Genomic DNA, 12855 nt, shown 5'->3' on the forward strand with positions numbered 1-12855 from the left:
GAGACTATAGCCTATACATGCAGGCCTCTAAGCTTATTTGTTATTCCATATTATAACTACCATCCCTACAAGCAGAATCATTTATTAAATATCCAATGTAGAACTACAACAAAAGCCAAAGTAAACGGTATAGGCCCTCTACCTTTGAACAATTTAAACTAAAATAAATATACTTTCTCTAAGTTTCTCAGAACCGAACCGGGCGGGAAGGACAAAAAAAAACCTAATAATGTATTATTTATTGAGGTCTCTGACATGAGTAGGTTGACTTGGCAGGCCCTGCCATACTACAAATAATGGTTATGCAAATTCAAAGCTGCCGACACACACACACTGGACAGCGTCCCAGAGAGACTTTACCCACCGAGCTGGCGCGCACACACACGCCGACCAGGACCGCTGGAAGAGCGGAGAGCAATGAAGACACACCGCGCCGAGTGACGGGAAGAGGAGGAGAGGACAGACTGGACCACAGAGAGAGAGAGAGAGAGAGGGAGGGGGGGGGGGGGAGAGGGAGGGAGGATGGGGGGGGGGGGGAGGGAGGGAGGATGGGGGGGGGGGGGGAGGATGGGGGGGGGGGGGCAAGGAGGGGGGAGATAGAGCGGAGAGAGACCACAGAAAGAGAGACAAGAAGAGCTGGACCCAGCAGACTTTTCATCGTGTTCGTGAGAGAAGTGTCATGGCAGCCCTAAAGCCTAATTTATAGTTAGGCTATACTCCGTACTTGTATAGTATAGCCTACAACATAAAGAACAGCTTGTAGATCTGCTCTTTTTTGGCAAGACACCCGTGCATACATTAAGCTCAAACCACACAGGCATTCCTATGTACATATATATATATATATGTACAGACCAGTACAATATAGTGTACAATACATCCTCCCAGCTTCTTTCCTATATAGTGTCATAATAGTAGCCCTGTTTTACAATAGCCTACTGCAAAATGAAGACCTACATTCTGCAATGAGCGAGGGACATTTGCATTATTTGATTCACGGATATACTGCAATTACATAGAAATAATGCTCATGGGCCTTATTACCTGTCCTACAGGTTTAATGTTTGTCTTTAGTTCAATGTTTGTTTTGTAAACGCCAATTGACAATGAAGGGAAAATGTACATCATAAAGTGCCTCATAATGTCATATTGTCTCTTCATTGTTAACGGCGTTTAAAGTTTTGAGTTGCTGCATTTTATATTTTGCAGTATACCTCAAGGCCCTGATGGCAGGTGTCTCAATGTTGGACACACACACACATGCACACACACACACACACACACACACACACACACACACACACACACACACACACACACACACACAAAAGAATACACAGAAAGATAGAAAGAGAGAGATGGGGGGTGGAGTTGAGGTTACATATTATATCCCTATATCCCAGACGCAGACACTGCAAGATGACTGCCCGCCATGCAGAGCCACGGTTGGATTCCTCAAAGACTAAAGATCTCTCTTCACTAATAATAGCTTTGGTTCATTGAAAGTCAGTGACACAAAGATGATGCTGGCATGGAGATGATGCTGGGAACAAACCGACCCCATGATGCCCACATCTTAAGAGTCAAATCTTTTAAATTTTTGTTCCACCAATCATCATTCAAAATGATGATGGGTTACTGCCTTAATTTACCAATGGGGTCGCCTATAAATGCTCCTAATCTGTCTGTTTGGAATGAACACGGCACACACAAGCTGCACATACATTATATAAAACACATAATTAGTCAATATTAAATGTATTGTTTAGAAAGTAAACTGTAAATCACATATATAAGCGACACATTCAGAATGCATGGTGTTCCCAAACTGTGGTGCGTGCACCCCTTGTGGTGCGTGCACCCCTTGTGGCGCGCGAGCTCCCTCTAGGGGGTGTGTGACATGAAAAGGGCAATGGTGGTTTCATGGCGTTAACACAAACAGCTAAATTCAGTAAACACCGTCGTAAGGAGATCTATAGAGCAGCTGTGGGAGCAACCCATGTCTCTCAGTGCATGCAGTGACATTCCGTGATTATTGGCCATAATATTGTATTTAAAGAAGTATAATTTTCGGCCAAACACAACAAGACTGAGTGTTCGGGGGTGCGTCAGCTATAGGTCAGGAGGTAACAAGGTTTAGGGACCACTGCACGGTCTAACAAAAGTCTGAGATGTGATTCTATATAGGGTTACTATATTGGTAACAAGAAGACTCACCCCGGTGCGTGCCCGTTTTTCCGCCCGGAATTTTCCCCAGTGAGGGGGATAACTTTGTAATATGCTATTGGCTGTTTGTATTCTTTTTGGAAGAATATAAAAAGATACTCCTGTGGAAAGGCTATATTATATTACTTATATTGACCCTATAAACAATTTAGTATTATTTAGTATATGTAAGGTTTTGCCCCCTCAAATGGTACCTCGTCAGATAATCCCCACATTATCCTACAACCACTTCTGTGAACAGACTTCACTGTAGTAGCTTTTCATAAATTATATTTCTACTTAGGCTGTCTGCTGTCATGAAAGTTTATAGTTAGAGAAATTCAAAGTCCAGCCGTCTGCTGTTCAGCCTCTCCCACCCCTCACTGGGGAACATTCTGGGAGGAAAACAGAAACGGGGCGAGTCTTCTTGTATTCACTATATTAGCATGTCCGTTACTCAGTCTGAGATGTGATTCTATGTGGTATAGGGTTACTATTAGCATGACCGTGACTCAAATCTTGACTGTGCTTCTCTTAACCCATTCTGACCTGAGATCAGATTCATACGAGGTTTCCACTGGACACACACTGGTCTGATTAACCCATTCTGACCTGAGACCAGATTCAAAAAATGTCAGTCGTTCTGCGATTTTTCAAAAATAGCAGACCTACAAGCTCATAGCGCGCCACTCGGTGACGCGCTATGAGCTTGTAGATCTGCTATTTTTCAATAGCTATTAAGCATAACATGATGCTAACACCAAAATGGGTTCCCGTTCAGAATGTGTAAACTATATATACTTCTCTCTCAGAGGTCCTATACTGTAAAAACAAAAACTGCTAAATTCAGCCTCATGTGAAACGTACTTCTTTAAATTTAACGTAACTTTAAATGCAAAGTGACACATTCTGTGCCATGTGTAACGTCATTAAAAGTAACATTATATTCGTGCTGTGCTTTCAGAAATCACCTTCAAACGAGTGAAATGGTATACTAGACATCTATACGAGAGGTGCGCAGAGGAAAGCCACAGTAGGATGTTGATGGTATTTACTTATGTGTACAGCGGAGCTGACGCAGCCAGACTTTGAGGAGAAAATGCAAATTATGTGAAATGCGTGAAAGAGGAAAACAAAACAACAAAACAACAAAACGGCTTAAAATAAGGAAAAGATGGAAGAGGCTTTTAACCCTATGATGTTGGGGGCAAAAGGTCAGCCCGGTAGAGCGCATGCATGTGTGTGTGCGCGCACACACACACACACACACACACACACACACACACACACACACACACACACACACACACACACACAAATATGTGAAATTTAGGGATCCCCTTTTGGGTATACTGTAGTTGTTATACAGTGTATGGCAACATATATATTGTTGTATAGTTTTCTGTCGTTTTTCAGAAACCTTTCAGGAGATTTTAGAAGGCATTTTTAGAATGGGCCTCAGGTTTAAATTGAGTTAACCTATGAGTCTGCTGGGCCCGCAGAGGGGGGCCGGGGGGGGGGGGGGGGGGGTGGGGAGCTGTCATATCAAACTGGGTCTGGCTGTCATCAGAAGAGAGGAGCTGTCTGCTGCCACTCACCGCAGCACATTACTGCATGTAATGCACCCACACATTAACATGTAAACACACACACACACACACACACACACACACACACACACACACACACACACACACACACACACACACACACACACACACACACACACACACACACACACACAATTGAGGTGTTCTGCTTGTTCCCAACATCGCTGTTCTGAACTTCAAATAGGCCTGCAGGCCTGCGTGCGTGTGCGTGTGCATGTGTGCGTGCTATAGTGCCAGTGATATAACCTGGGACTCTCACATCCAATTTATAGGAGGGGTGGGGGGGGGGGGAAACGGACACATTAGAAAAATATGCTGCTTCATGGAAACTGGTAGCAAAAACATTCATCGATATATTATGGTATATTATCTCCAAAGGAAACGACGCAGTGGAGATTCTCAGTGGAGAATTTCACAACGACGTGAATAGACGCTGACATTTATTGATGATGAGAAATGTGTCCACTCAGCAAGACTGCTGGCCTGACATCTGCTGTGGTTAGCTCCGTGGACCTCTTTCTCACACACGCACGCGCACGCGCACACACACACACTCGCACACACACACACACGAACACACACGCGTGCACACACACACATACACGCACACTCACAGTATAAGCCAGGGTCTGGGAAAACACGAGTGCATTTACGCACACATACACTGTAAAGATCCTGAGAGCATATAATAACCCCGAGAGTGTAAACAAATGGAACCGAATGGACCCTGGCGGGGTCCATTCGGTTCCATTTGTTTACACTCTCAGGTTAAATACACACTGAGGATCTTCACAGCGCGACACTATAACTAGTGCGGTGCATGTGTGGCTGCAATCTGTCCATGCCTGGCCTAATTAAATAGGGGTGAACATCCACTCCATTGCCACTAATTGGCCATGAATTTAATCAAGTCAATAACTCCCCACAGTCCTCTTTGTTACGTTGTTATAACATCCATTAGCGCGCACATCTGGACCGCGATGAGTCAGGCAGAGGCAGCTGCAGCCCATGCATGCATACGTGAACCCCCAAATACAAGCCACGACACCGTATGCTTCTCAAAACGGAATGGAGAATACTGCAGATTGGTAAAAACAACACATATCTCTCTATCTGTGTGTGTGTGTGTGTGTGTGTGTGTGTGTGTGTGTGTGTGTGTGTGTGTGTGTGTGTGTGTGTGTGTGTGTGTGTGTGTGTGTGTGTGTGTGTGAGAGGGAGAGAGCCTATAGGATAATCTCTTCTTCACAGAACCGTATTTTTCTGATAAAGGATTTTTTACATGCCGTATACTGAGTGCATAATTTATATTATAAACCGCCTCGACTGTTGTGTTATACTGAAACTCTTTTCGTAAGGAATATGAGATGTAGCCGGTTATAGATGAAAGAAGAGGAGAATTGAATAATCTGCATGTTACATGTATGATAGTATAGTTACATGTTATAACACCCTCTTGACGAGAATTTCCAGCTGGGCACAATAGAAGGACTACCATACACAGTGATGATATATATGTATAGGCCTATATGCATTGTCACATATATGGTCGAATATAGCCGATTAAGCTAAATTAGACGAAAATAGCAATCTACAAGAGTCACAACGCATAGCCATGCAAAGCAATGTGAGCTATAGATAATCTATTTCAGGTACAGGACACCATTATACGATCGACCTTGAATTAAGCAACAGGGAGATGCATTTAGTGAAGTTTTACCCCATTAAAACCGGGAAAGCATCCATGTCTATTTTTGCGTTGGCCATTCATAAAGAGCAGATGTATAAAAGCTCACAACACTACATCTGCTATATATATATATATTTGTTTTAATCTTGAAAGTGTGAGAACTACTGATTTGGAAGGCATTTGTAGAATCGGCCTTCCTTGTGTCTAGATGAAGTTTTAAACGGGGCCGCAGTTATCTTTGCCAACCATGAAATTGCTAAAGTAACCTAACCCACATTGACGACCACCTGTTTCAGCTGTGAGTGAGAGAGACCCAGGGAAGGAGGAGGCCGTAAAAAAGGTTTAATCCGCCTCATAATGTGTTCAACATCTCTGTTATCAGCAGCAGCGCATGGTGGACATAAGTACATTTACTTGAATACTTCAGTATCTGCATGTATAGGAGCATTTATATTGATTGTGACTTTCACTCTGCTGCTACATTTTAAAGACACATATTGTTTTTTTTACTCCATTTAAGGGAAGTTTAAGGGAAACGTATATATTAGTGAAAATAGCCGATCTGCAAGCTTATACGTGTTGTGTTAATGTCCCATCACATTAACACAACACGTATAAGCTTTCAGAGTAGGCCAATTTCTAAATGCATGTATACTTTTGAATAGGGCCTACTTGAATATTTTAATAGTAGCCTAAATTACAAACTTTAACTCAAGTACAAATTTGACTGCATACTGGCAACTTTAAAGGTATATTCAGTGATTTCACTCAAAAAACCTTAGGTTTCCTTTTTGGCTGTGGGACCCAGCCTTTCGTCCAATCAGGATAGAGAGTAAAAAACGAAACCTAAGGTTTTTTGACCCCCAGGGGTTAAATGGGGACAGGGAGGAACTCCTTATGGTCAGCACACTCTATAGTAGGGAGGATTATCACAACAAAACAAAAAAATAAGTGATATTTGAATTAAGTGAAATCACTGAATATACCTTTAACTTGCAGTATATTTGACTATAGGGGTATATATACTTGTATCATGCAGGGCTTTAGTACATTGTCCACCACGGTTCAAATTAAAGCCAGCACTATATAAACGTGGACATGCTAAAGTAATTTATGAAAGAAACTAGACAACCTAGGCTATTTAAAACAGGTTAACTGGCCTTGTATATAGTGTTCTTAATCGACTAGAGTTCAATAAGACCCACACTCAACATATATATATAGCACATACACATATGTGAAAATGAATGTCTGCCTTGTAATGGTAGGTATATAGGCCTATATAGCTATACCACAAAAAAGCTAATAAATGCAGTTTGGAGGTTTATTTATGAATAAAGAGATTCTGTGATTCCATAAACTATATATACTGTTTTCCTGAACACTGAACAGATTTGGGGATTCATGGGGCCATTATCATCATTTACATCAAATGTAAAATATAGGTTACTATAGCCATGCTGTGCATGCTGCTGTCAGTGCTGTGGCTGCAGTGACCTGTAGGCCATGAGGCTGAAGGAAATGTGTGTTGTGATTGTGAATGCATATACGCACACACACACGATCGACTCAAGTCCACGCTAAATTAACTGGTATATAAAATCCCACAGCATAAGGAAAAGGAAAAGATTTGCAAGTGAGGAATGCAGATTGGCTCGTGCTTATTTGCATTTCTCAGATTTTTCAATTGAACTCTCCCTCAGTCCTCGACTTCGTCTAAGGCTAATAAAGATGTTATATGACCTGTCAACTCGAAAGAGGGAGAGAAAAAAAAAGTCATTCAGTGAGAGAATTCTTCAAAACCACATAATCCGACCGCAGAGACTAGCTTCTTTTCAATGACGCGTCACAAACGGAGCCGCGCTCTCGGGCCCGTGAACCGCGCCGTGCGCTCTGCCAGGAAACTATAGCTGCTAATAAGTTGGACCTCGGAGACCCGAGGGGAACCGTGCTTTTCAATCAGCGGCACCCCCTTAAAACAAGCCCGCGTGTCAAAAGTGAAGTCCCGAGTCCCAACTGGACAGAGAGAGACAACTGGACCGCGGCCTGCCTGCCTGGGGCCCCGCCGCCCCATGTGCAACACGCGGGCCTCATATATCACAGCGCTGCGCCTGCTTCTCAAGCTTTTTCACCTCAAGGACCCCCAGATTCATATGTCCTCGATCCTATTTGACCCGGCCGGGACCCGGACCCCCCCATCTGATAATATGTTGTGCCAGGCAGGGAGGGAGAGGGGCCCGCTGGGCCTGGTACAAGACGAAAACGATTCCACGTTCCCTTAAGGACCAGTGGGCCACTTTTAGATCCACTGTCATATCATAACCCATATATACAACGTAGCCTACTTATATGCACATACAGCACAAGCAAGCACAACGCCGATATTCGTTAAAAACGGACAGAGTAAACATCAACCCTAATAGATTGTATTATTATTTTTGCTGTGTTTTTATCTTCCGCCGTGCAAACCTGAATTGACTGACAACACTGTCTGAGGTGAGGGGTCGGCGTTCGCTTGGGTAATTCGCTTGCAGGAAAGGACAGATCTACAAGCCACCCGCGCTTCGAATGTAATATTAACCGATAATCACCATGCAGTATTATGTTCTACAAGCCAACAACACTCGCATCAAGACGCGTTGGTATACTAGATCTGTTTTCGGCATATATAGGACACTTTCAGAAGGTCATTCACCGCAGTGTTCTGAAATGGGAAATTATACTATTTAGGCTTGCGTTTTTTATTTTATTTTTATTTAAATTATTTTATTCAAATGTGGAAAAGATCTATATAATGATTATGAATATTTACACTATAATGTTGGATGCGGAATATATATTCGAAGGGTGAATGATACTATTGTAAACATTAGGCCCATCACTGCATGCGGCGTAAACTTGAGATATTGAACGCAGGTGTGTAAGTAAGGTCGCACTCTATACTCTTAGCCTGCTGCATGCTTAAAGCTTCACTGCCAGGAATTCATTTAGTGTTTTCTTCATGCGTCTATAAAAGTAGGCGAAATAAAATAAAACCACTACACAGCTGCTGTGTGCATGTGTGTGTGTGTGTGTGTGTGTGTGTGTGTGTGTGTGTGTGTGTGTGTGTGTGTGTGTGTGTGTGTGTGTGTGTGTGTGTGTGTGTGTGTGTGTGTGTGTGTGTGTGTGTGTGTGTGCACGCCGCGCGCACCGAATCCCTCTCCAAAGCTAAATAAATTAGGCTCAGATTTTTGAATGTTTGAGATATTAGCCAAACATATATTTATCTTTATTGTATGGGCTAAAATTAATTCAAATTACAGTTTGGTATAAACTAATAGAGAACAGAACCTAATAATTCAATTATAATAAAAAATATTAAATATTTACTCGTGCAGGCAAATAATACTGTAAATTGGGCCACGCTGCTAAAATAATACATTAACAAAGATCCCGTTCATGTATTGTATTGTATGTATATATATATATATATATATATATAGGCCTATATGTTGAAATAAAATAAATATTGGCCTGCATGTTTACGCATGCACGCCATTCTTACTTTAGGCCTCACGGGAAAATGCCTTTAATTAGACTGTTCCGAATCCTTTCCACTTCTATTTGACAGCAAACTAGTTCCACAACGTATAGCCTTATTATGCACATGTATAGGCCTATATAATAACCATGTAGGCTCTAGAAGACATGGCCCGTGTTCTCCCCGTGGATTTCACTGCATGGCGTCTTGTATAGTGAAAGGTCAGTCAGTGTAATATTTAACACAACACATCCACCGCCAAGGCTTCATGGAAACAACAAGAGTCGTGCGTATATATATATTATATAAGCCTATATTCTTCGTATAGTGGGAAAAGATTAGATATGGAAGACGGTGGCATTTCTGAAATTAAATATTTTCTCAGAAGAATAATCGGGCCTTTCATACGTGCAAGCAGTGTTGTGGCGCAAGATACGCTTTTATTGCGCAATAGCAGCATATATATATAGCGAACTGCTCTCAGCAAAGGGAAATATAGCAGGATATAATGATATAGGCTATACATTGCAAATACAGTGTATAGCCTATTATTGATACTAGATTAGATGGTTGATTTGCTGTTTAAGCGAATTGAACATTGTAGCATATAGGCGGTGGAATGATATTCAGAAATATAGTATCACTGCACACCGGGCCCATGCAGCACGCTACACAGACCTGTATACAATTTACAATTTAGGCATTTAGCAGACGCTCTTAGTCCAGAGAGATTTACAGTAAGCAGAAACAATATGTATGTAAAATTATGGATGGGAATCAAGTTTATAGCTTAACCCCCCAAACAGTCAAACTGCTTCACCGTTATACGCCTATCTCTTAAAGCAAATTAAATTGTTTTATTTTCAGTATATCCATTATTATTAATATTATTATTATTAGCCTATTATTATTATTATTATTATTATATCTCTTCAATATGATCCAAGCATGATGAACGATGAGTCGCGAGCCCTAATTTCTATATCATAACAATATGACATTTGAGGGTATAGAAAAATCCCGTGTTATATAGTTTAACCATGGGAGAAAGTATAGGCTATAGGCCTCCAAAATGTAGGCGTATAGCCTAGATATATAACTCTGAAATGGACACATCCATCCATGCTGGTTTGTCTGTTTGTTTGTCTGTTTGCGCACACGGCACGGCACACATCATCATCATCATCATCATCACTGTGACACTGACCGGGGTCGATGTCCAGGCAGTGCGCGGCGTGCCCCGGGTCCGAGCCGTCGGTGGCCGCCAGGCTCTCCATGGACAGTTCCAGCTGGTCCTTCTCCTGGTCCCAGCCGCGCAGCTTCCTCTTCTTGTTGGAGCCGATCAGCGCTTCCACGGAGAACGCGTGGGCTCTCGAGCTCAGAGCGGCGGCAGAGCGTCTCCTGTCAGTCATAGTTTTTACTAGCTCTCTTCGCGGGGCAACAAAATCCCACCCGAGGCAGAGAGGGGGGGGGGGGGGGAGGATAGGAAGGAAGGATAGGAAGGAAGGAAGGAAGCCAGGCAGGAGGAAAACAAGAAAAAAAACAAAAAAACACAACAACACAAAACTCCCCCGCGTCCAACGCGTCCAGCAGCAAAACAAAAAAGGCAAACAGAAGAGCTATACGTCACTGATCTTTAAGGCTATATATACAGGGACCGAAACTCACCCCAACCCCCCAAAAAAGTGTCCAAAGAAGTAAATCCCAGACTATCAGCGGTGTTGCGTGCTTCTTCTTCTGCCGAGCCTGGTGTTGTCGTGTTCCATCCCGGGGACGCACGGCCACGGGCACGGCTCGCTCATGAGAGACAGTGGGTTCTGATGTTTGTTTGTGTGTCCCGAGCTCGTCCACCCGGCCCGTTATATATCCTATAGCTGCTTCTTTTGGCGTCTTTCTTTCCCCCAAACCAACTCTCCCTCCCTGACGGTCCTGTCTGTCCCTCTCTCTCTCTCTCGCTCCGACTCGCTGTCTGATTGATACTCACTTCTGGAGAACTTTTTTCCCCAACCCAGCCCGTCGCTGCTGAGAGGGCTCAGTCACGCCCCCATGGAGCTGTCAAACCAACGGCGCGTCCAATGAGGCGCGCGGAAAGCCAGAGAAGCCAAAATATATCGTCCAATGGCTGACGAGGGAAAACATGCTCGCCCTGGTCTGGTCTGGATGGGGAAGACGAACCCTGGACTCATGCTCGGCCAATCCGGGGTTAAATGAACTGACTCGGGAGAAACGTTGATGGAAAATGGCCCCATGCAAGAACTATATACTCTATAGCTTATATACACCATGTCATGAATGACTCCCATGAATGGGCTATCCGCAAAATGCAGCTTATTGATGTATTTAAAAATATATATATATATCCTTTTAACTTTTGTCATTTGTGTGAATGTGTCGCTTGGTGTCCAGTTGTTGGATAAAATAAAACCTTCACATATACCCTCCACACACTGGGCGTGGTGCTGTTTGGAGCTCAAGGTCTCCATCAGCGTGCGTGAGAACGCCATCGTGCGCCATGCATGCACGCACGCTGCACGGGGGACCATGGAGGCCCCAAACTCGGGTCGTGCCCCCCGATTTACCACTTTATTAAAGGGTTACGACATTGCATGTGAATGTCCAGCAATAATCTGATCGTTGTCCGTGCATCAAGTAAAGCGTTTTATAGCCTATATAAAAGCATTATCCAGGTATAGTACATTTAACTCGGGAGTATATAGGCTAACCAAATGGAACCGAATATGTGTTCATTTGGTGAACTTATTCATTGTCGGAGTCATACGGATACAAATGGACACTGTGGAGTGTCTAAGTGTGTGCACTGTCTGCAGGCCGCGGAAGGGAAGGCATCATTAGGGATTGGGGGAACAGGGGGAAAGTGGCATTACAGGGCGACCCGACAGCTGAGAAGCCATGCGCAAAGCCCCAAAACACGACAGGTGGGCCCGGCCCTCACGGCCCGTCCCGTCCCGTCCGGTCAACACATGATTTGGTTGAAGGGACAAAAAGAGTGGGACCCGAATTAAAAGTCTATCAACAAGTGCATCATGCCTGGAAAACATTGCAAAGGAAAGTTGTTTATTTTAGCGCTTCAAGGAGCACGTTTGCTGGACTTTTTCTACCGTCACGGGCCCATGGGTAAAGCCGAGCAGACGGGCCCGTGTGAAGGGTCTGGGCCCGGCCTGTGTGCGTATAATCCTACAGGCCTCCAGTCAGACCCAGAGAGTTCTGTTTATGGGCTACATCTGGAAGAATTTAATATGAATATGGCCTCATAACAGCCGGACAGTACACACGCAACCGTCTCAAAGCACACATTAAGCACACATAAAGTTTTTATAGTGAAAATATAATAATTCTATTCAGACCAAAATAATAATAATAATAATAATAATAACGTACAATATTACAAACTATAGTACATTATATTTTTACACGAAAGTCTATAATGTTAATCTATTTTATTTTTTAAATATATATTGATAGGCTATAGCCTAAGAAATAGGCCTAAATAGCAATGGGGTCTTATACCAAATTCAAATTTGCAAACTTGAAAATAAGAATGTATATACAGCCTATGGTATACAAATACAAATAAAATAGGCTATTCTCACATTTCCTAATTAGATTAACATAATTATTAAACTCATACGGTATATAGCCTATCGTATATGTTTTACGCATAGATATAGTGCGTTGTTAAAATGTATTAATAATAACAATGGACACGCTATTGGGTCAAACGGTCAACGTTCTGACTACACATGCAGAACACATTCAATATATAGCGAGAAAGGTTTGAGACAGTGCAAACATAGGCCAAACAGCGCGCACGG

The 12855-nt window shown here is 42.9% G+C and overlaps 1 protein-coding gene across 1 annotated transcript in view; it reads right to left on the reverse strand.

The window, feature by feature from the left end:
* Window positions 1-10973, reverse strand: part of tbx15 (T-box transcription factor 15) — a 23419-nt gene extending 12446 nt beyond the window's left edge. The window contains exon 1 of the mRNA XM_083776146.1: window positions 10188-10973. Within this exon, the coding sequence (XP_083632272.1) occupies window positions 10188-10434 (247 nt within the window). The 5' untranslated portion in view covers window positions 10435-10973. The remainder of the gene's footprint in view (window positions 1-10187) is intronic.
* Window positions 10974-12855: the final 1882 nt, after the last annotated feature.

The sequence above is a fragment of the Protomyctophum parallelum genome, assembly GCF_964188405.1.
Source record: "Protomyctophum parallelum genome assembly, chromosome: 11".
In the NCBI taxonomy this organism is placed as follows: Eukaryota; Metazoa; Chordata; class Actinopteri; order Myctophiformes; family Myctophidae; genus Protomyctophum; species Protomyctophum parallelum.